General features: G+C 46.3%; 2 protein-coding genes across 2 annotated transcripts in view; both read left to right on the top strand.

Moving 5' to 3' along the window:
- Positions 1-7200, top strand: part of UTP6 (UTP6 small subunit processome component) — a 44882-nt gene extending 37682 nt beyond the window's left edge. The window contains exons 17-19 of the mRNA XM_039476395.2: positions 2913-2979; positions 4729-4801; positions 6848-7200. Of these exons, the coding sequence (XP_039332329.1) occupies positions 2913-2979; positions 4729-4801; positions 6848-7005 (298 nt within the window). The 3' untranslated portion in view covers positions 7006-7200. The remainder of the gene's footprint in view (positions 1-2912; positions 2980-4728; positions 4802-6847) is intronic.
- Positions 7201-13352: 6152 nt separating this feature from the next.
- COPRS (coordinator of PRMT5 and differentiation stimulator) lies at positions 13353-24413 on the top strand. The gene is made up of 4 exons (XM_039476396.2): positions 13353-13594; positions 16127-16193; positions 22781-22999; positions 23997-24413. The coding sequence occupies exons 1-4, from the start codon at positions 13496-13498 to the stop codon at positions 24164-24166; spliced, it is 555 nt and encodes a 184-aa protein (XP_039332330.1). The 5' UTR covers positions 13353-13495; the 3' UTR covers positions 24167-24413.
- The last annotated feature ends 449 nt before the right edge of the window (positions 24414-24862 follow it).

Below are 24862 nucleotides of genomic sequence, written 5' to 3' on the forward strand. Positions count from 1 at the left end.
GGGGAAGGAGGAAAGAGCTGAAAAGCTACCCAACAATTACTATGCTCATTTCCTACGTTACAGGGTCAATCTACCCCAAACCTCAGTGTCACAAAATATACTCGCCTGAATCGAAAATAAAAGTTGAGGCCGGGCGCGGTGGCTCACGCCTATAATCCCAGCACTTTGGGAGGCCTAGGCGGGTGGATCACGAGGTCAAGAGATCGAGACCATCTTGGTCAGCAAGGTGAAACCGCATCTCTACTAAAAATACAAAAATTAGCCGGGCATGGTGGTGCACGCCTGTAGTCCCAGCTACTCGGGAGACTGAGGCAGGAGAATTGCTTGAACCCAGGAGGCGGAGGTTGCGGTGAGCCGAGATTGTGCCATTGCACTCCAGCCTGGGTAACAACAGTGAAACTCCATCTCAAAAAAAAAAAAAAAAAAAAAAGAAAATAAAAGTTGAAATTAAAATAATACATGGCTGCCAGGTGTGGTGGCTCCCACCTGTAATCCCAGCACTTTGGGAGGCTGAGGTGGGAGGATCACGAGGTCAGGAGTTCGAGACCAGCCTGTCCAACATGGCAAAACCCCATCTCTACTAAAAATACAAAAATTAGCTGAGTGTGGTGAAGGGTGCCTGTAATCCAGCTACTCAGGAGGCTGAGGCAGGAAAATTGCTTGAACCAGGGAGGCGGAAGTTGCAGTGAGCTGAGATCACGCCATTGCACTCCAGCCTGGGTGACAAGAGCAAGACTCAAAAAAAAAAAAAAATACCGATGGGTACAGTGGCTCACACCTGTAATCCCAGTGCTTTAGGACGCCAAGGTGGGAGAATTGCTTGAGCCCAGGAGTTGGAGGCTACAGTGAGCTATGATTATGCCTCTACACTCTAACCTGGACAACAAAGGGAGAGCCTGTCTCAAAAAATAAAAACATTAAAAAAATAAAGAGGCCAGGTATGGTGGCTCATGCAATTCCTATAATCCCAGCACTTTAGGTGGCCAGGGCTGAGGTGGGACGATCGCTTGAACCCAGGAGTGGAACACCACCTTGGGCAACATAGCCAGACCCTTTCTCTACTAAAAATGAGAAACAATTAGCCAGACGTGATGGTTTACCCTGTGGTCCCAGCTATTCAGGAGGCTGAGGCAGGAGTATTGCTTGAGCCCAGGAATTCTAGGCCGCAGGGAGTCAGGATCTCAGCACTGTACTCCAGCCTGGGTAATGGGGAGACTTTGCCTAAACGGAAAAAGAAAAAAAAAAGAGAAAACTGTGTGATATATCACTCTGGGGATGCATGCAGTATCACTTTTTTTTTTTTTTTTTGAGACAGTCTTACTCTGTTGCCCAGGCTGGATCTTTGCTCACTGCAACCTCCGTCTCTCGGGTTCAAGGGATTCTCCTGCCTCAGCCTCCTGAGTAGCTGGGATTACAGGCCCCTGCCACCACACCCAGCTAATTTTTGTATTTTTAGTAGAGATGGAGTTTCACTATGTTGGTCAGGCTGGTCTCGAACTTCTGACCTCAGGTGATCCACCCGTCTTGGCTCCCTAAAGTGCTGGGATTATAGATGTAAGCCACCGCACCCGGCAGTGGATGCAGTATAACTTGTTTGACCACAGTGATACTGTTTTGATGAATATTTCAGCACAATTATTTGTCCATATTAGAAATCATTTCCTTAGAACATATTCCTTGAAGTGGAATTACTGATTTTCCAAAAGACTTTGACATGTAGTTGAGGGAACTTGAAAACTCTGCAATTGAGAAAGAAGAGCACAGTAAGAAAATTGAACCAGGTATGGTGGCTCACGCCTGTAATTCTTTTTTTTTTTTTGAGACGGAGTTTCGCTCTTGTTACCCAGGCTGGAGTGCAATGGCGCGATCTCGGCTCACCGCAACCTCCGCCTCCTGGGTTCAGGCAATTCTCCTGCCTCAGCCTCCTGAGTAGCTGGGATTACAGGCACGCGCCACCGTGCCCAGCTGATTTTTTGTATTTTTTTTTTTTTTTTTTTTTAGTAGAAACGGGGTTTCACCATGTTGACCAGGATGGTCTCGATCTCTTGACCTCGCGATCCACCTGCCTCAGCCTCCCAAAGTGCTGGGATTACAGGCTTGAGCCACCGCGCCCGGCTCACGCCTGTAATTCTAACACTTCGGAAGGCCAAAGTGGGAGGATTGCTTGAGCCCAGGAGTTCGAGACTAGCCTGGGTAATCTACTGAGACCTCTTCTCTATAAAAAAATTGAAAAATTAGCCATGTGTGGTTGCGTATGCCTACAGTCACAGCGACTCTAGAGAATAAGGCAGGAGTATTTCTTGAGCCTGGGAATTCAAAACTGCAGTGAGCTATGATTGCAATACTGCCTTCCAGCCTGGGTGACAAAGTGAGACCCTGTCTCAAGAAAAAAAAAGAAGGCCGGTCAAAGTGGCTTATGCCTATAATCCCAGCAATTTGGGAGGCCAAGGTCAAGAGATTGAGACCATCCTTGCCAACATGGCGAAACCTCGTTTCTGCTAAAAAATACAAAAAATTAGCTGGGTGTGGTGGTGAGCGCCTGCAGTCCCAGCTACTCAGGAGGCTGAGGCAGAAGAATTGCTTGAACCTGGGAGGTGGAGGTTGTAGTGAGCTGAGATCGCGCCACTGTACTCCAGCCTGGTGCCTGGCGACAGAGCAAGACTCTGTCTCAAAAAAAAAAAAAAAAAAAAAAAAAAAAAAGAAAGAAAGTAAAAACGGTTATGAAGAGAAAGTCATTAGTGGTCATTGAGTCGTGAGAGTGACTGGCCATCAGGTCAAATCCTTGCATTGATTTGAAGTCAAATCTTTATTAAGCCATGTATTGTGGAGGCACTAGTCTGGGTATTTACATTTATGGGATGTAAAAGGCTTTTTGTCATTGTGGCAGATAACATTTTCTTCTTCCTTTTTAGTTTACAGGAGAGTCGTCCATTTTCAGTTGACTTTTTCAGGAAAATGATTCAGTTTGAAAAGGAGCAAGTAAGTTTTCTGTTTCAGCATTTCTTGTCTGGAAATGGATTAGTGGTTACTAATCTGTGGGAGTGTTTTTTTTTTTTTTTTTTTTTTTAAGACTTGAGTCTTGCTCTGTTGCCAGGCTAGTGTGCAGTGGTGAGATCTTGGTTCACTGCATCCTCCGCCTCCCAGGTTCAAGCCATTTTTCTGCCTCAGCCTCCCAAGTAGCTGGGAATACAGGCACGAGCCACCATACCCAGCTAATTTTTTTAGTTTTAGTAGAGACGGGGTTTCACCATGTTGGCCAGGCTGGTCTCAAACTTCTGACCTCATGATATACCCGCCTTGGCCTCCCAAAGTGGTGGGATCACACGTGTGAGCCACTGTGCCTGGCACGAATACATTTTTTTTTTTTTTTTTTTTGAGACGGAGTTTCGCTCTTGTTACCCAGGCTGGAGTGCAATGGCGCAATCTCGGCTCACCGCAACCTCCGTCTCCTGGGTTCAGGCAATTCTCTTGCCTCAGCCTCCTGAGTAGCTGGGATTACAGGCACGTGCCACCATGCCCAGCTAATTTTTTGTATTTTTAGTAGAGACGGGGTTTCACCATGTTGACCAGGATGGTCTCGATCTCTCGACCTCGTGATCCACCCGCCTCGGCCTCCCAAAGTGCTGGGATTACAGGCTTGAGCCACCGCGCCCGGCCATTTTTTTTTTTTTAAGATGGGGTTTCACCATGTTGGTTTTACCATGTTGGCCAGGCTGGCCTTGAACTCCTGACCTTATGATCCACCTGCCTCAGCCTCCCAAAGTGCTGGGATTACAGGTGTGAGCCACTGAGCCCAGCATGAATATATTTTTAAAAAATAGGTGGAGAATGAGCAGTTATTGGTTGTAACGTTAGTTATAGCTATTCTGCTAGGTACATAATTCATCAGCATTTTAATCTAATACTTGTAGTTGTGTTAAGAGATACTATCCTTGTTTTATAGGTGAGGAAATGTTTAAGGTCAGAGGGTTTAAAAACTTGCTGAAGGTCATATAACTAGTATTTACTTTAAGGTGGATATAACAAGAATCAGGGCCCAGATATTCAAAAGGAAGAAATCCTTACTCAAAACGAGTAGAACCTTCAATGTTTATTTAAATCCCACTAATTCCTCAATGCCTTCAAATACTGTTTTCTGTGAAGCTGTCCATGTCCCCCACTTTTTTCTAATAGCACCTTTCTCCATGTTACTACAGCTTTTGTGTTTGACACTTAATTCACTCTGTTGAGTGGCTTTGATTTTTTTCCTGGAAAAGTTGAGATCCAGGTTGTGTTCATGTTAAACTCTGACTGACCCACCTTCTCCTTCAAATACCTGACAGACAATAGCTGCTTAACAATATGGTTGGAAGCCGGGCACGGTGGCTCAAGCCTGTAATCCCAGCACTTTGGGAGGCCGAGGCAGGTGGATCACAAGGTCAAGAGATCGAGACCATCCTGGTCAACATGGTGAAACCCCGTCTCTACTAAAAATACAAAAAATTAGCTGGGCACGGTGGCACGTGCCTGTAATCCCAGCTACTCGGGAGGCTGAGGCAGGAGAATTGCCTGAACCCAGGAGGCAGAGGTTGCAGTGCGCCGAGACCGTGCCATTGCACTCCAGCCTGGGTAACAAGAGCAAAACTCCATCTCAAAAAAAAAAAAAAACTATTAAAAAAAAATATGGTTGGAATGAATTTGTTATGTTATAAATCAGGCTTTTCAGGTAAGATTGTCTGTCTTTGTCAGGAATCCTGCAATATGGCGAACATAAGAGAATATTATGAGAGAGCTTTGAGAGAGTTTGGATCTGCAGATTCCGGTAAGTAAACCTTAATTTGTGACCAATTAGGATGGTCAGAACAGTGTTTCTTGGCTGGGTGCAGTGGCTGGCACCTGTAATTCCAGCACTTGGGGAGGCTGAGGCAGGCAGATCACCTGAGGTCAGGAGTTCGAGACCAGACTGGCCAAAATGGTGAAAACCCATCTCTACTAAAAACAGAAATTAGCTGGGTGTGGTGGCATGTGCCTGTAATCTCACCTACTCTTGAAGCTGAGGCAGGAGAATTGCTTGAACCTGGGAGGTGGAGGTTGTAGTGAGCTGAGAATTGTGCCATTGCACTCCAGCCTGGACGACAGAACAAAACTCTGTCTCAAAAAAACAGAAAAACTACTTCTTTTTTTTTTTCATCCTAACCCCCTTTTAAAACAAAACATATCCTTCCCCTGCCTCCTCAGTTGCTTTGTGCGTAAATACTTGAGCATATAATTTTGTTTATTATTTCAAGATCATAAGCTCAGGGGTCCATAGGCCTTCTGTTAAGAACTCTGGATTTCTCAGGAATATGAGACAAGCCTGGGCAAGATAGTAAGACCCCTATCTCTACAAACATTAAAAAAAATTAGCTGGGTGTTGTGGTACTTAACTGTGGTCCCAGCTACTCAGGAGGCTGAAGTAGGAGGATTGTTTGGCCCCAGGAAGTTGAGGCTGCAGTGCATTTAGCCTGGGCGATAGAGTGAGACCCTGTTCCAAACACAAAAACCAAAAACACCCCTTCTGGATTAGAGAAAGGTTTGCACGGTTTTGTTCTCTTAAAAAAATGTATTTAGGAAAAAAACAAAACAAAACCAAAAACCACACACACACACACACACACACACACACACACACACAAAAACAAAAAAATGTATTTAAATAAAAAAACAAAAACAAAAATGTATTTAATGCTATATCAAAGGGGTAAATATGAGAGGCTAATTGAGAAAGCATTAGAGAAAGATTTTCATGGTTTTATTCTCTTAAAAAAAATGTATTTGGAGTTACATCAGAGGGGTAAACGTGAGATGCTAATTGACATCTGTTGTTGGCTGTCTCCACATTGCCCTCATTTGTAGGACTTATACAACATACTTCTGGGTATAGGTATGTCATGTAAAATCTGTGGATTTTATTTATGAACTCATAAACATTGATTTGTTTATTTTTATTTTGTTTTGAGATGGAGTCTTACTCTGTTACCCAGGCTGGAGTGCAGTGGCGCAATCTTGGCTCACTGCAACGTCGGTCTCCCAGGTTCAAGCGATTCTTGTGCCTCAGCCTCTCAAGTAGCTGGGATTACAGGCATGCATACCACCATGTCTGGCAAATTTTTGTATTTTCAGTAGAGATGGGGTTTTGCTATGTTGGCTAGGCTGGCCTTGAACTCCTGACCTCAGGTGATCTGCCTGCCTCAGCCTCCCAAAGTGCTGGGATTATAGGTATGAGCCACTGTGCCTAACCAAAACATTTAGTATTTTTGAGTTTATTAATTAATACAGACTCTTATGATTGATGTGAAGGTTTTCTACTGAAAAAGAAAAAAACTGGTAAGGCACAGTGACTCACACTTGTAATCCCAGCACTTTGGAAAGTCAAGGCAGAAGGATTGCTTGATCCCAGGAGTTAAAGACTAGCCTGGGCAATATGGTGAGACCCTGTTTCTATAAAAAATAAAAAGGTAGCCAAACATGGTGGTGTACTGTGGTCCCAGCTGCCCTGGAGGCTGAGGCAGGAGGGTTGCTTGAACCCAGGAGGTTGAGGCTGTAGTAAGTTGTGGTCCCACCACCACACTCCAGCCTGGGCAACACAGTGAGACCCTGTCTCAAAAAACAAAACAAAAAACATACAACCCCAAAACCTGCCACTATGCTTTAACGTTTAAAGAAGCTAAGAGAAGTATTGTTAAACAAAATATTTTAGGGAAATAACAGTGAGAAGTTAAATTTCTTAGAAATCTTGATTTGAATTGATATTTAATAAGGTTACCTAATAATACTCTGTCAGTTATATAATTGTGTGTGGTTTGTTTTTTTGGTTTTTTTTTTAAAGATCTTTGGATGGATTATATCAAAGAAGAATTGAACCACCCCCTTGGTAGACCTGAGAACTGTGGACAGATCTACTGGCGAGCGATGAAAATGTTGCAGGGAGAGTCAGCAGAGGCATTTGTAGCTAAACATGCTATGCATCAGACTGGCCATTTGTGAAGAGGAAGAATACAGCCAGCTTTGTGAAATAGTATTGCAAGCAAGCCCTGTGGGCAAATTTGTATTATAAGTCCATCTGTAATTTGCTCAGTGATGGCAGACAAGATGGCTGTCTGGTTTCGAGATACACTTTAATTTTATGTTAGCTTGTTGGTCTTTTTTAAAAAGTAAAAAAAAAAAAATTTGTGATTGAGACGGGGTCTTGTTCTTTTGTCCCGGCTGGTCTTGAACTCCTGAACTCAAGTGACCCTCTTGCCTCAGACTCCTGAGTAGCTGGGCTTATGGATGCATGACACTGTGCTCAGCTTGATGTGCTAATCTCTAATTCCAGGAAAGAGAACTGCTGATTTAATGTTGAGGCCAGATTTACCACAGGTCCTAAATGTTTTCCAAAATACATGAAAGCATATTACTAGCTTTTATTTATTATCCCAGGTCAAGCATGAGTATCTCTAATCTCAATCTAGGAGCCAGTTAAAATGAAGGAAAGTGTCCAGGCGCAGTGGCTTATGCCTTTAATTCCAGCACTTTAGGAGGCCAGGGTGGGTGGATCACTTGAGGGTAGGAGTTTGAGACCAGCCTGGCCAAAATGGTGAAACCCAGTCTCTGCTAGAAATACGAAAATTAGCTGGGCATGGTGGTGAGTGCCTGTGATACCAGCTAATTGGGAGGCTGAGGCAGGAGAATTGCTTGTACCTGGGAGGTGGAGGTTGCAGTGAGCTGAGGTCACAAAGTGCACTCCAGCCTGGGAAGCAAGAGCAAAACTCCTCAAAAAACAAACAAACAAACAAGAAAAACAACAACCAAAGAAATGAAGGATAAATTACAGTTTTGCTGGTTTATTCTCATTATAAAAGATACATCGTATGCATTTGTTCTGGAAAATAATGGAGGAAATAGAATAGTGTGGTGATAAAAGCAAAAGCATCCTGTACTCTATCTTGAGTTAAACTCAGTAATTTGATTTTCTTTATCGAAATTGGATTTATACTTATTTACCCATTCAAGAACTATTTGAGTGCCCGTGTGTGCAGGAAAGGAGGGAGGCCTTTGGGGATAGAAGTATGGGTTGCAAAACCAGCTGAACGTCCTAAGAAAGCTGATTGGATCAGCAGAAAAGGAAGTGCTGGATATTGCGAAAAGTCCGTCAAGAAGGTTAAAACCATATAAAAGTGTCTTCTGTCTTCTGGGACTGATGATCAGAAAAGTGTTTGCATTGAGGCAACCCAGCAACAAAAGAAGGGAATGGGGTAGGGAATAGATTCAAGTGCAGAGAAGGCTTAGCAGTGAAGAGTGGAAGGCAGGCTTGGAGCAAAAAAATAAGAGAGCATTCCAGGAGCAGGAGGCAACTGTCTGAATTGGACCCTTTAGTTTAACATGATGTCACTGAGAGAAGCATTCAGTGTAGCTTAATGTTACATTTCACTTAATGTTGCTTTTCTGTATCATTAAATAGCCTTAAAAACATTTACTAAATTCTTAACATTACATTGTAAAAATGAGCCATAATTTATTTTGCTAATCTCTGGTTGGACTCCATCATTTCTAATTTTTTTTTTTTTTTTTTTTTTTTGAGACAGAGCGTCGCTCTTGTTACCCAGGCTGGAGTGCAATGGCGCGATCTCGGCTCACCGCAACCTCCGCCTCCTGGGTTCAGGCAATTCTCCTGCCTCAGCCTCCTGAGTAGCTGGGATTACAGGCACGCGCCACCATGCCCAGCTAATGTTTTGTATTTTTAGTAGAGACGGGGTTTCACCATGTTGACCAGGATGGTCTCGATCTCTTGACCTCGTGATCCACCCGCCTCGGCCTCCCAAAGTGCTGGGATTACAGGCGTGAGCCACCGCGCCCGGCATCATTTCTAATTTTTAAAAAAATTATAACTATGCTGTTGATGAAGATTCTTGCCAGTCTTCATTCACATCCCTGGCTATTTCCTTTGGAGACTGACATTTGACAGTGGAATTACTGGATTAAAGGATATCACTTTTAGAGAATATTGATATATATTGCCAATTTGCTCCTTCTTTCAAGCAATAGATGAAAGTATTAATACCATAACCTGTACTGTTATAATTATAGTTTTTATTTTTACCATTTTATAGATGAAATGTGATGTGTCATTGTTTTAACATACTTTTCTTTAATATTAGTAAAGTTAGTATATTTCGTGTTCCTCATCTTTTCGCATCCTTTTTTTTTTTTCTTTGCGATGGAGTCTGTCATTCAGGCTGGAGTGCAGTGGCGAAATCTGGGCTCACTGCAACCTCTGCCTCCTGGGTTCAAGCAGTTCTCTGCCTCAGCTTCCCAAAGTAGCTGGAATTACAGGTGCCACGCTTGGGTAATTTTTGTATTTTTAGTAGAGACCGGGTTTTACCATCTTCGCCAGTCTGGTCTTGAACTCCTGATTTTGTGATCCACCTGCCTCAACTTCCCAAAGTGCTGGGATTACAGGTGTGAACCAACATGCCCAGCTAGCCTATTTTTTTTTGTTTTTTTTTTTTGTTTTTTTTTTTTTGAGACGGAGTTCCGCTCTTGTTACCCAGGCTGGAGTGCAATGGCGCGATCTCGGCTCACCGCAACCTCCGCCTCCTGGGCTCAGGCAGTTCTCCTGCCTCAGCCTCCTAAGTAGCTGGGATTACAGGCACGCGCCACCACGCCCAGCTAGTTTTTTTGTATCTTTAGTAGAGACGGGGTTTCACATGTTGACCAGGATGGTCTCGATCTCTCGACCTCGTGATCCACCCGCCTCGGCCTCCCAAAGTGCTGGGATTACAGGCTTGAGCCACCGTGCCCGGCCGCTAGCCTATTTTTAAAACTTTTTCTTACTAATTTATTTAGAAGAGTTAATTTTTTTTTGTTTTGTTTTTTTAAATGGCAGGGTCTTGCTATATTACCTAGGCTGGAGTGCAGTGGTGTGATCATGGCTCACTAAAGCCTTAACTTCTGGGCTCAAGTGATCCTTCTGCCTCAGCCTCCTGAGTAGTTGGGACTACAGGTACACACCACCATACCTGGTTAATTTTACATTTTTTTGTAGAGACGGGTCTTGCTGAGTTGCTAGGGCTGGTCTCTTAAACTGTTGGACTCAGGCAATCCTACCTCAACCTCCTAGTGCTGGTATTACAGGCATGAGCCATTGTGCCTGGCCAGAGTTTTGGAGATGGAGTCTCACTCTGTCGCCCAGGCTGGAGTGCAGTGGCATCTCGGCTCACTGCAACAACCTCCACCTCCTGGATTCAATTGATTCTCCATCCTCAGGCTCCCAAGTAGCTGGGATTACAGGTGCCTATCACCACGCCTGTCTTAATTTTTTGTATTTTTAGTAGGGTTTCATCATGTTGGCCATACTGGCCTTGAACACCTGACCTTGGAATCTACCCGCCTTGGCCTCCCAAAAGTGCTGGGATTACAGGCAAGAGCCACTGCACCCGACCCAAAGTTAAAAAAAATACTAAGTATATGAATGTCTTATTTTTCATTTGTTGCAAATAATTTTACTCCCAGCTTTTTTTGTGGTCATTTTTTTGTTTTTGAGATGGAGTCTCACCCTGTGGGCTAGGCTGGAGTGCAGTGGATCCAGTGGAGTGCATCTCACTGCAACCTCTGCTTTCGGGGTTCAGGCAGTTCTCCCTCCCTCAGCCTCCCAAGTAGCTGGGATTACAGGTGCCCGCCTTTTGTGGCAATTTTTGATGCCCTGGGGAATTGTGTGTGTGTGTGTGCATATGCGTATGTGCATATGTCTGTGTGCGTGTGCGTGTGGTATCTGTTTTTAAAATGCTCGAAAGTTCTTTTTATTTTTTTAATTTTTATTTATTTATTTATTTTTTGAGATGGAGTTCCACTCGTTACCCAGGCTGGAGTGCAATGGCGCGACCTCAGCTCACCGCAACCTCCGCCTCCTCGGTTCAAGCAATTCTCCTGCCTCAGCCTCCCAAGTAGCTGGGACTACAGGCGCACGCCAGCATACCCAGCTAATTTTTGTATTTTTACTAGAGACGGGGTTTCACCATGTTGACCAGGATGGTCTCGATTTCTTGACCTCGTGATCCACCCGCCTTGGCCTCCAAAAGTGCTGGGATTATAGGTGTGAGCCACTGCGCCTGGCCTCAAAAGTTCTTTCTGGTGCTGATAACAACTGTCTTTTTCGCCAAGCAGTTAATTAATTTTTCCAACACTGGCTGGTTATTTTTCTCTCTGCTGATTTGTAATGTTACCTTTATTTTATTTGTGTGTTTATTTATTTATTTTATTTTATTTTATTTTATTTTATTTTATTTTTTTGAGACGGAGTTTCACTCTTGTTACCCAGGCTGGAGTGCAATGGCGCAATCTCGGCTCACCGCAACCTCCGCCTCCCGGGTTCAGGCAATTCTCCTGTCTCAGCCTCCTGAGTAGCTGGGATTACAGGCACGCACCACCATGCCCAGCTAATATTTATTTATTTATTGAGACGAGAGTCTCTCTCTGTCACCCAGGCTGGCATGCAGGGGCGCCATTTCAGCTTACTGCAACCTCCATCTCCTGGATTCAAGCAGTTCTCTGCCTCAGCCTCCCAAGTAGCTGAGATTACAGGCATGCACTGCCATGCCTGGCTAATTTTTTTGTATTTTTAGTAGACATGAGGTTTCACCATGTTGGCCAGGCTGGTCTTGAACTCCTGACCTTGTGATTCACCTGCCTCGGCCTCCCAAAGTGCTGGGACTACAGGTGTGAACCGACGTGCCCAGCCTACCTTTTTTATAGATTACATTTCTTTGAATATTAGAGTCTATTTTAGAACATTTGTATTTTGAACTTTTGTACTGTTGCCATTTGTTTTAAAATAAGAAAAAAAAAATCCTCTTTTTCCTCTCCCTTAAGTCTTTGGAAGTTTAACATTATAAATCTTTTTTTTTTTTTTTTTTTTTTTTTTTTTTTTTTGGAGACGGAGTTTCGCTCTTGTTGCCCAGGCTGGAGTGCAATGGTGCGATCTCGGCACACCGCAACCTCCGCCTCCTGGGTTCAGGCAATTCTCCTGCCTCAGCCTCCTGAGTAGCTGGGATTACAGGCATGCGCCACCGTGCCCAGCTGATTTTTTGTATTTTTTTTTTTTTTTTTTTTTTTTTAAGTAGAAACGGGATTTCACCATGTTGACCAGGATGGTCTCGATCTCTTGACCTTGTGATCCACCCGCCTCGGCCTCCCAAAGTGCTGGGATTACAGGCTTGAGCCACCGCGCCCGGCCGGCAACATTCTAAATCTTATTCGGCACTTTAATTTTACAAAAGAGATACGTGTTGTACATAGAGGATGTACATAGAGGAGCAAAGAGGATGGTGGTAGTCTCCTTAACACAAGGCTATAAAGGTGGCCACCTGGTGTAATCACATCCCGTTATCTGATTCTAACTATTGCAGGTTATGAAAATACATCTAGTTGGTATACCTAGAGTTGCACTGTTAGAAACAGTAGCTCCTAGGCACATGTAGCAATTTATTAGAATTACTCAGTTTATCATTCACACTAGTCACATTTCAAGTGCTCAGCAGGTATATGGTTACCATATTGGACAGCACAGATAGTATAACTTTTATTTCCACCATTAAAGAGGGTTCTACTGGACATTACTGACCTAGAGGCAGTTAACCTTGGGGACGCTGACTCCTGTGTAGGAACATCTGCATAGAGGAAAAAAAAATAAAATTGAACATTGTGTGTTAGTTTTATGCTAAATTTTTCCAGATGCCGTTTGTGTTGTACAAACATAGTCTTTAAGGGGGAAAAGGAAGAGGGTCTCTCATGTGTTGATGTGATGAGCACACTTTAAGTTGGTTTGTTAGAGGTTAGGCACTGTGGGGAAGGCAGGGAAGGCTGTCTTTCCATTTGGGTTCCCAGCTCAGGCTTTGCCTATCCCCAGAAGCCACCTTTCAAGGCAAAAAGGAAAATAATTAGGTTGTCGTATCAGGCGTTGAGCGTCGAAATACAGGATCCCCGAATGTTCAGGGTTATGAGAAGAGTCGTGGCCTGTATTCTGTGTCCACCGCACATTGTAGTTTGTGTTTTAATCTATCATGGTTTCTGATGGATTAACTTCAAAGACGATCATTAGCTCAAGGCGGAGGTCACTAGGTTGCTGATGTGTCTTATCCACACGGGGTTTTAAAGCTGGAGCACACCCCGAGTGGCCGCGCAGGGCACGCTTGGCGTTTCACTCCCAGCTAGTCGTCCAGCCTTAGGATCTGCACCCGGAGGAGTTGACAAAATCAGTCCCCGAGATTGTTTCACATTTCGCGCGGGAGAGGGAGGGGCAGGCTCTACGAGGCCGCGCGCCCCGCCCCCTGCGCCGCCCCGCCCCCGCTTCCTCTTGACCCTCCCCCCGCGCCCCGCCTTCTCGGCCGGGACCCCCCAGGCTGATTGGCCCCTCTAAGGCGGATCCAACGGGCGGCAGCCGGGGCGGTGCGTCACGTGGCCCACGGTGTCCAGGGCGCCGACCCGTGGCCAGCCGGGCATGGACCCTCAGGCTGCCGGGGCCCAGGCGCAGGGGGCTGCGGAGCCGTCACGGGGCTCGCCGCAGCAGAGCGCGCGGAAGGTGCCCCCGAGCCCGGGGGTGAGCATCGCGTGGGGGCCGGGCGCTACAGCCAGCCGCAGCCTGGGGCTGGGAGTCGCGGGGCTCGCGGGGCCGGGCTGGGCGGGGGCCGCCGGGCGGGGGAACAGCCTCTGGCCGGCCTCGGGCCGCCCCGCGACACCGAGCGCCGTTTGGGCTCGCGCTGGAGCTGAAAACGGCCAGGCCTAGGGGCCGCGGTGTTGCGGGACTGGGAACCCAGAGGCCGTGGGTGGGCGCGCCGGGTCGGGAGGGAAGGCTGTCCGCCCGCTGGGCGCCGCTGCGGATTTAGTAAATGGGAGGGGACGCTAGTGACCGAGAGCCGGAGCCGGCTGCCAGGAGCCTGGGCGAGGGCCAGGTGAGGGCGGTGAGGAGAGGGACTTGAGTTGACGGACCTGTGGACCTCTGTCTGTTGGTGGGAATGCCCGCTAACCCTGAGCCCCAGATGATATCACCTGCGCGCTCGCCCTTCTGCTTACTGAAACCAAAAAGGCCCTGTTTGACGCAGGGTTTCCAGAAACTTGTTTTCATGTACGTTAGACAGCTCTCGGTTTTCCCGAGACCGTTATTACAGTCATCACCTGCCCTTGTTTACAGTCAGTCCCCGGCTAGGTGGTGAGCTTCTGAACAGTAGGAACGCTCTGTTAGGGCTGTTTGTCCAGCCTAGCATAGTGCCTGGCACAGGAGATAGACATACTGACTGGATGAATGATGCCTCAAAGATGGTACTCAGCCAAAGTAAGATATGATAAATGCAGCGACACTTATAAATCAGATTACTTTGGAGTGCGGAACAGAATGGGACTAATTTTGTCGGGCGCAGCAGGAAGGGATAAAGGTGAGAGGCTGGTGGTGTTTGCAGAGACGTGGAGATGAAAAAGTGCAGGGCACATGGCTTGGAGTTGGGTCCCAGAGCATGCAGAGAACTATGCTCAACAGGTTGATGGGAGTGGGGGAGGAGGGGACGTGTGAATGCCATGGCTAATTTTGTGCTCCCTCAGTGGAGGGCTGTTGAAGGTTTTGAGTAGAGTAGTGATTAATTTTGTAACACTAGGCCAGATGGCTGGATGAAAAGATGGTTAGAAGGCCGTGGCAGTGATTTAGGTGAGAGCTCTGACTTCTCCTTGGGCTGCAGTGACCAGCGGTTGTCACTGACTACAGGGGGTGGAATTGAATGATTAAACCCAGACATGACTAGATAATGAATGCTGATTGGAGCAGGTGCCAAGTGCAGTTCAGATGTAGCAGAAAAGGTGAATTTAAATTCAAGAAATGTTACACTCTTGCTACATGCCATATTTTCCTAAACGGTGCCTCATCAGCCCCCTGCAGGGTTACAACAGTCACCCCCAGTTTCTGGAGAAGCAAACTGAGGCACGGTAATTGAAGTCATGTGTTCAAGGCCACACTCTGAATGGGTGGCAGAGCTGTGATCAAAATCAGGTCTTTCTTTCTTTCTTTCTTTCTTTTTTTTTTTTTTTTTGAAACGGAGTCTCACTCTGTTGCCAGGCTGGAGTGCAATGGCACGATCTGGGCTCACTGCAACCTCCGCCTCCCTGGTTCAAGTGATTCCCCTGCCTCAGCCTCCTGAGTAGCTGGGACTACAGGCGTGCACCACCACCCCTGGCTAATTTTTTGTGTTTTAGTAGCGATGGGGTTTCACCACCGTGTAGTCAGGATGGTCTCCATCTTGTGACCTTGGCCTCCCAATGTGCTGGGATTACAGGTGTGAGCCACTGCCCCTGGCTAGAATCAGGTCTTTTTATGCAGGCAGGAATATTTCGTTTTTCTTTAGAAAGAGGTCTTGGAGGTCATCGGGTTTCAAGAACTTCTGAGTGATGGGAGCAGAGAAGCGTTTGGTTGGCTGTGTGGGAAGGTCTTCAATTATATTAGAAATACTGCCTTCAGTGCTCAGCATTGCAGAGGAACTAAAGCTTGCCCCACCTCAATGTGTCAGTGAGGAAGCAGAATTTGATAGAGTTGCTATAAAGTTATTAAGTAACTGAAAAGGTAAAACATGTACATGGAGGTGGCAACTGCAGGGAACAGCTACCAACCCTATGGCTGAAGGAACAAAGAGATGAAGTTGATTAAAATTTAAAAGCTTAGAGTAAAGGCTCTGCAGAGCTGAAATTCCAACCTTTAAGGAGGAGGCACTGCCGCAGCTGGTGTAGGGGTCTCTGAGCTTGGAGGAGAGTCCTGGGACACAGACCTTTAAAGAAAAGGCTCAGTGCTGAGGCTGGCTCTGCAAGAGTTCTCAGAACTGTCTACTGGATTCTGTGGCTGCTATAGGAAGGCATCCCTGCCACCATGGTGAAGTGTCATGAGGTGATGCCTACATGAATAGGAAGCAACAAGGCCCCTCTCCCTCCAGCCTTGCCCAGTTTAACAGGGCAAAGCAGAAAAGTGGGTGGCAGAGTCCCAGCCCTGCATTACCAAGGGGAGTGTGGAAGAGTGGTTGAGGTTGAGAGGCAATAGTGGAATACTGGTCATATCCCAGATACCCAAGTCCTTGATAATCGTTTCTTCTTCCTGCAGGCTGGCTTTGCTACGGTTGACCACTCCAGTCAGGAGAGAGAGACTGAGAAGGCTATGGATCGACTAGGCAAGTAGATGACAGAGACGGTGGAAGTTGGGGAGACCAAGGACGTGAGGAGAGGGATAGTCCTTTGTCTCATTTACCTTCTCTTTTAGCCTGTCTTCTCTGCTGCTTAGTGGCCTTCTCTGCCCTTGTTGAACAGTACCCTCCTTTGGAAGCCTTGCTTGGCACTTCCTTAAGGGAAGTCCTGGACTTTCCTTATGTTCAAACCCATCCTTCTACCGAGAGAAACAGCTTGAAATGGTGAAAATGGTACACCAATTTCCCCTTTTTCCTGGGGGGTACATTCTAAGAACCCCCCCCAGTGGATGCCTGAAACTGCTTTATTTCCCTATATATACTATCTCTGATAAAATTTAACTTATAAATTTTGCATATGTGATTAATAACAATATGAATGTAGAACAATTATGCCAATATACTGTAATATAAGTTAGCTGAGCCGGGCGCGGTGGCTCAAGCCTGTAATCCCAGCACTTTGGGAGGCTGAGGCGGGTGGATCACAAGGTCAAGAGATCGAGACCATCCTGGTCAACGTGGTGAAACCCCGTCTCTACTAAAAATACAAAAAGTTAGCTGGGCATGGTGGTGCGTGCCTGTAATCCCAGCTACTCAGGAGGCTTAGACAGGAGAATTGCCTGAACCCAGGAGGCGGAGGTTGCGGTGAGCCGAGATCGCGCCATTGCACTCCAGCCTGGGTAACAAGAGCGAAACTCCGTCTCAAAAAAAAAAAAAAAAAAAGCTAGCTGAATGTGTTCTCTCTCAAAATATCGTAATTGTACCTTACCGTGGATAATTGAAACCATGGAAAGCAAAACTGAATAAATGGGGGAGATGACTTTATAGGCTTTGGAGCCAGGCAAATTGTTTTTGGTTTCCCTGCTGGGTCAGAGAGTCATGGGCTTGATTTTTATGGCCTGAGATAACTCATTTAGCCTTTTCCCATCTTTAAAATAGGGCTAATATGTGTGCTTCATTGGGGTCATTATGAGGTTTGGGTGAAAGTATCTAGAGCGATACTATCTAATAGAATAGCCACTAGCCACCACTGATGCTATGTTAATTATAACTTAATAAAATGAGAAATTCACTTCTTTTTTTTTTTTTGAGACAGAGTTTCGCTCTTGCTACCCAGGGCGTGATCTCGGCTCATCGCAACCTCCGCCTCCTGGGTTCAGGCAATTCTCCTGCCTCAGCCTCCTGAGTAGCTGGGATTACAGGCACGCGCCACCATGCCCAGCTAATTTTTTGTATTTTTAGTAGAGACGGGGTTTCACCATGTTGACCGGGATGGTCTCGATCTCTCGACCTCGTGATCCGCCCGCCTCAGCCTCCCAAAGTACTGGGATTACAGGCTTGAGCCACCGCGTCCGGCTGAGAAATTCACTTCTTGTTTGCACTATCCACATTTCTGGTGCTCAGTAGCCACATGTGGCTAGCACTGGCCTGCTGGACAGCACAGCTTCTAGAATACTTCCCTCATTGCAGATAGTGCTGGTCTAGATCAAGCACATAATATAGTCACGGGAAATAATGCTTATACAGGACTCACTATGTGCCAGGCATAGTTCTCAGTCTCTCTTTCTTTCTCCTTTTTTTGGAGACAGTCTGTCTCTGTCACCCAGGCTGGAGTGCAGTGGTGTGATCTTGGCTCACTGTAACCTCCACCTCCTGGGTTCAAGTGATTCTCCTGCTTCAGCCTTCTGAGTAGTTGGGACTGCAGGCATGCACCACCATGCCTGGCTAATTTTTGTGTTTTTAGTAGAGACTGGGTTTCACCATGTTGACTTAGGCTGGTCTCAAACTCCTAATCTCGTTATCTGCCCACCTGGGCCTCCCAAAGTATGAGGTTGCAGGCATGAGCCACCATGCCCAGCCCCCTCCCCGGTTTTTTCTTTCTTTCTTTCTTTCTTTTCTTTTTTCTTTTTTTTTTCACCATATTGGTCAGGCTGGTCTTGAACTCCTGACCTCAGGTGATCTGCCCGCCTCAGCCTCCCAGAGTGCTAGGATTACAGGCGTGAGCCACCATGCCCGGTGTTCTTTCTTTTCTTTCTTTCTTTTTTCCTTTTTTTTGTATGGAGTTTTGCTCTTGTTGCCCAGGCTGGAGTGCAGTGGTGCGATCTCGACTGACTGCAACCTCCACCTCCTGGGTTCAAGCATTCTCCTACCTCAGCCTACCAAGTAGCTGGGATTATAGGCATGTGCCACCATGCCCAGCTAATTTTTGTATTTTTAGTAGAAATGGGATTTCACCATGTTGGCGAGGCTGGTTTCGAACTCCTGATCTCACATGATCCTTCTGCCTCAGCCTCCCAAATTGTTAGGATTACAATCGTGAACACCCGGCACCCCACACTTTGTTTTTCTTTTTTTTTTTTGAGATGGAGTCTTACTCTGTCGCCCAAGCTGGAGTGCAGTGGTGTGATCTCGGCTCACTGCAACCTCTGTCTCTTGGGTTCAGGTGATTCTTGTGCCTCAGCCTCCTGAGTAGCTGTGATTACAGGTGTGTAACATGGCACCTGGCTAATTTTTGTATTTTTAGTGGAGAGGGAGTTTCACCATGTTGGCCAGGCTGCTCTCAAAATCCTGACCTCAGGTGATCTGCCTGCCTCGGCCTCCCACCTGTAAAACTCGGCTGGTTTTACAGGTGTGAGCCACTGTGCCCGGCCCTTTTTTTCTTTTAAAGTAACTCTCACAGCAACCAGAATGGTGGCTTATGACTGTAATCCCAGCACTTGGGAAGGCCAAGTCACGAGGTCAAGAGATCGTGATGATCCTGGCCAACATGGTAAAACCCTGTTTCTAATGAAATACAAAAAATTAGCTGGGCGTGGTGGCAGGCACCTGTAGTTCCAGCTACTTGGGAGGCTGAGGCAGAGGAATCACTTGAACCCAGGAGGTGGAGATTGCAGTGAGCGGAGATCGTGTCATTGTACTCCAGCCTGGGCGACAGAGCAAGACTGCTTGTCAAAAAAAAAAAAAAAATTGTGGTAAAAGATACATAGCATACATTTGCCATTTAACCATTTTACAGCATGTAATTCAGTGGCCTTTTAGCACAATGGCAGTGTTGTGCAACCACCACCACTGTCTAGTTCCAGAATCTTCGTCACCCTGAAAGGAAACCCTGTGCTCATCAAGTAGTCATTCTCCATTTCTTCCTTCCCTGAGCTCCCGGCAACCACTAATTTGCTTTCTGTCTCTATGGATTTATCTATTCTGGATAGGCAAATGTGAGTTGCCTGTAAATGGAATCATAACCATATGTGACTTTTTGTGTCTGGCTTCTTTCACTTAGTGTATTTTCAAGGTGCATTATCAGCACTGCATTCCTTTTTATGGCTGAATCATTCCATTGTTCGGATATACCACATTTTGTTTATCTGTTCATCCATTGATGGACATTTGTGTTTTGGTTACTTTTTGGTAATTGTAAATAGTGCTGCCGTGAGTATCCTTGTTTTATTTGAACACCTGTTTTCAGTTCCTTTGGGTATATGTTTAGGACTGGGATTGCTGGGTCATATGGTAATTCTTTTTTTTTTTTTTTTTTTTTTTGAGACAGAGTTTCGCTCTTGTTACCCAGGCTGGAGTGCAATGGCGCAATCTCGGCTCACCGCAACCTCTGCCTCCTGGGTTCAGGCAATTCTCCTGCCTCAGCCTCCTGAGTAGCTGGGACTACAGGCACGTGCCACCATGCCCAGCTAATGATTTGTATTTTTAGTAGAGACGGGGTTTCACCATATTGACCAGGATGGTCTCGATCTCTTGAACTCGTGATCCACCCGCCTCAACCTTCCAAAGTGCTGGGATTACAGGCTTGAGCCACCGCGCCAGGCTGGTAATTCTATATTTATGTTATGGAACTAGTTAAGTAAATTTCAGCTCAGTCACACATTTTTTTTTTTTTTTTGAGACAGGATCTCACTGTCATCCACGCTGGAGTACAGTGGCACGATCTTGGCTCTCTGCAGCCTCTGCCTCCCAGGCTGTGATCCTCCCACTTCAGCCTCTTGAGTAGTTAGGATTACAGGTGTGTGCCACTGCACCCAGCTAATTTTTTTGAATTTTTTGTAGAGACAGGGTTTTGCCGTGTTGTTCAGGCTGGTCTTGAACTCCTGAGCTCAAGCAATCCACTCTCCTCTGCCTCCCAAAGTGCTGGGTTTACCGGTGTGAGCCACTGCACCTGCCCAGTCACATGTTTAGTAATTGACAAAACGGGGATTTGAAACCAGGCAGTCTGTCTCTAGACCCCTTGCTCTGAATGATCACTTTATCGTTTATCACAGTTACTGTTGTTTCAGTATTAAGAGCATGGCCGTTTTCAGGCTGATTGCCTTTTCTCGTGGGACCTGGCATCACCATAGCACTAAGTGCTTAGAAATCCATTATCTTTTCCCAGTCTTTCTTCCATTTTTATTTATTTTATTTTATTTTATTTTATTTATTTTTTTTTTTTTGAGATGGAGTTTCGCTCTTGTTACCCAGGCTGGAGTGCAATGGCGCGATCTCGGCTCATGGCAACCTCCGCCTCCTGGGTTCAGGCAATTGTCCTGCCTCAGCCTCCTGAGTAGCTGGAATTACAGGCACGTGCCACCATGCCCAGCTAATTTTTTGTATTTTTAGTAGAGACGGGGTTTCACCATGTTGACCAGGATGGTCTCGATCTCTTGACCTTGTGATCCACCCGCCTCGGCCTCCCAAAGTGCTGGGACTACAGGCTTGAGCCACCGCGCCCGGCCCTTATTTTATTTTATTTTATTTTATTTTTATTTATTTATTTATTTTTTTTGAGACGGGGTTTCGCTCTTGTTACCCAGGCTGGAGTGCAATGGCACGATCTCGGCTCACCGCAACCTCCACCCCCTGGGTTCAAGCAATTCTCCTGCCTCAGCCTCCCTAGTAGCTGGGACTACAGGCGTGCACCACCATGCCCAGCTAATTTTTTGTATTTTTAGTAGAGACGGGGTTTCACCATGTTGACCAGGATGGTCTCGATCTCTTGACCTTGTGATCCACCCGCCTCGGCCTCCCAAAGTGCTGGGACTACAGGCTTGAGCCACCGCGCCCGGCCCTTATTTTATTTTATTTTTGAGATGGAGTTCCACTTTTGTTATCCAGGCTGGAGTGCAATGGTGTGATGCTCGGCTCACCGCAACCTTCTCCTCCTGGGTTCAGGCAATTCTCCTGCCTCAGCCTCCCGAGTAGCTGGGACTACAGGCACATGCCACCATGCCCAGCTAATTTTTGTACTTTTAGTAGAGACGAGGTTTCACCATATTGACCAGGATGGTCTCGATCTCTTGACCTCGTGATCCACCCGCCTCGGCCTCCCAAAGTGCTGGGATTACAGGCTTGAGCCACCGCGCCCGGCTGGCCTCTTCCATTTTTGTGAGGCCTTTTGAAAATGTACCTTCTGGCCTCCCCAGTGTCAGAAGGAGCCACTAGGTACTGCCATTGTGACTAGATGGTCTCTGGTCTTCTGTCTGCAGTGCCCCTGTTCCCCTTTGTCCCTGTGCTCACCTCTAACATGCTCTTTGTAGCAGAAGGGAAGAATAAAAGAGCAAAAGTTCAATTCAAGCTTGTATTTTGAAAGTGTGTTATTTATCAGAGGCCCTTTGCCCCAGTGACATGCAAACCACTTGAAAACATAAACTGTCCCTGGCTTTCTTTGTAAATTAAAGGACTTGACAATTAATGACCTTGTATAAGACAAAACATCTTTTTTTTTTTTTTTTGAGACAGAGTTTCACTCTTGTTACCCAGGCTGGAGTGCAATGGCGCGATCTCGGCTCACCGCAACCTCCGCCTCCTGGGTTCAGGCAATTCTCCTGCCTCAGCCTCCTGAGTAGCTGGGATTACAGGCACACGCCACCATGCCCAGCTAATTTTTTGTATTTTTAGTAGAGACGGGATTTCACCAAGTTGACCAGGATGGTCTCGATCTCTCGACCTTGTGATCCACCCGCCTCGGCCTCCCAAAGTGCTGGGATTACAAGCTTGAGCCACCGCGCCCGGCCGACAAAACATCTTATTGAAAATAAATTATCAGCTCTTCTAAAAATATATATAGAACAGAATTTTTTTGGGGGGGCGGACAGAATCTGTCCCTGTCACCAGGCTGGAGTGCAGTGGCGCGATCTCGGCTCACTGCAACCTTTGCCTCCTGGGTTCAAGCAATTCTCCTGCCTCAGCCTCCCAAGTAGCTAGGATTACAGGCTCCTGCCACCATGCTCAGCTAATTTTTATATCTTTAGTAGAGATGACGTTTTACTGTGTTGGCCATTCTGGTCTCAAACTCCTGACCTCAGGTGATTCGCCTGCCTTGGCCTCCCAAAGTGCTGGTATCACAGGCATGAGCCACCGTGCCCAGCCCAGAACAGCATTTTTTAAAAAGTGCTCATTCCCGTTGCATTCTAAAGAATTAAAAAAAAAAAACAAAAACCCAACCAAACAAAAGGTACTCATGTGACTAAAGAACACTCTGTACACCTGTTTACTACCTTCTTAGTAAGTTTGCCAAAAATTTACTGAGCACACAGCAGGTCCTCTTTGGTTTGTCACTAAGGCTATCTTCTCTGTGGATTTCTTAGCCCGAGGAGCACAGAGCATCCCTAATGACAGTCCTGCCCAGGGTGAGGGCACCCATTCTGAAGAGGAAGGCTTTGCTGTGGATGAGGAGGACTCTGATGGAGAACTGAGCACCTGGGAGCTGTCAGGAGGAACAAACTGTCCACCCAAGGAACCGCCTGGTGGTCTTTTTCATGAGGACTGGGACTTGGAGTTGAAAGCAGATCAAGGGAATCCATATGGTAGGTGTGGAGTCTCTGGGGTCCTGAAGTGGTCTTCTTAGACACACCTATCAGACTAGCCCTGAAGGCAGACGGTTTGGAACAGGGATCTGTGAGCTTAGGCTGGTATCTGTTACAGGTCTGCAATTTCTGTGAGATCTTATCTTTTGTTTTGAAAACAAACATATATGCAAATTTTGCAATTGATTCTGTGATGTATCGCTGGTTTTTCTTTTCTTTTTTTTTTTTTCTGGATGACATCATTTACTGAGTGAGTTTCTGAATGTAGATATAAAAGGAATCAAGTGGATGATTGGATCAAGTATATAAGATTATTACAGATTTTTTTTTTTTTTTTTATTGCATTTTAGGTTTTGGGGTACATGTGATGAACATGCAAGATTGTTGCATAGGTACACACATGGCAGTGTGCTTTGCTGCCTTCCGTCCCCTCACCTGTATCTGTCATTTCTCCCCTGGTTTTTCTTTTTTGGAGATGGTGTCTCATTCTGTTGCCCAGGCTAGAGTGCAGTGGTGTGATCTCAGGTCACTGTAACCTCTGCATCCCAGGTTCAAGTGATTCTCCTGCTTCAGCTTCCCGAGTAGCTGGGACTACAGGTGTGTGCCACCACGCCCGGCTAACTTTTTGTATTTTTAGTAGAGACGGGGTTTCACCATGTTCGCCAGGATGGTCTCAATCTCCCGGCCTTGTGATCGCTCGCCTCAGTCTCCCAAAGTGCTGGGATTACAGGCATGAGCTACCGCGCCCGGCCATGTATCTCCAAAAATCTCTGCTGTGACTTGAGCAGCTGCAGACAGAAGTGCTGTGTTATCCAGTTTACTTCCTCTCCACTGCTAAGAACCCTTGGCTGAGAAGCACAGCTTCTCAGCTGTTCAGAATGAACGCATTTACAATTCTTCAGGAAAGGAGGACTCTGTGTTTTTAAACAAAGTCTAAGGTTTCGGCTGTCTGTTTTTACCTTCCTTCCCTTAATCTGTCTTTTAAAACTGCCTGCAGATGCGGATGACATCCAGGAGGGCATTTCTCAAGAGCTCAAACCTTGGGTGTGCTGTGCCCCACAAGGAGACATGATCTATGACCCCAGCTGGCACCATCCGCCTCCATTGATACCCCATTATTCCAAGATGGTCTTTGAAACAGGACAGTTTGACGATGCCGAAGACTGAGTGTGGAGCTTTCTGCCTTGTAGATGGGTGGGCCTCCATGTCAGGATCTCTTTTCCTGTCTTGGAGGTGAACAGCTGTATCTGAGAAAATGTTCACGGTGATCCCTAGTCTGGGGTACACAGACCAGTGTTCAGTAAGGCCCATTGTTCTCCTCAGTCTGTTGTTCTTAGTGGGCTCCTTCTTGGAATGTGTGTGTGTTTGTGTCAGAGGAGTTGTGTTCTTTGTAAATAAATGTTAAAAAAAACAACCAGTATGCTTCGTCTGCATTTTTCATTTATTTATTTATGGAGACAGTCTCACTGTGTCTCCCAGTAGCATAATCTTGGCTCACTGTCACCTCTACTTCGTAGGTTTAAGCAATTCTTGTACGTTAGCCTCCCGAGTAGCTGGGACTATAGGTATGTGCCACCATGCCCGGGTAATCTTTTGTATTTTTAGTAGAGACAGGGTTTCACCATGTTGGCCAGGCTGGTCTTAAGCTCCTGGCCTAAAGTGATCCACCCACCTTGACCTCCTAAAGTGCTGGGATCACAGGTGTGAGCTGCTGAGCCTGGCCTGCCTTTTTCCCTTTTAATTAGGTACTTCTGAGTAGTCCCTCCATCCCTCCCCTCCTCCCTTTCTTTCTTCCTCCCTTCTGTCTTGCTCTGTTGCCCAGGCTGGAGTAGTGGTGCAATCTTGGCTCACTGCACCCTCTAC

This window comes from Saimiri boliviensis, chromosome 17 (genome assembly GCF_048565385.1).
Source record: "Saimiri boliviensis isolate mSaiBol1 chromosome 17, mSaiBol1.pri, whole genome shotgun sequence".
NCBI lineage: Eukaryota > Metazoa > Chordata > Mammalia > Primates > Cebidae > Saimiri > Saimiri boliviensis.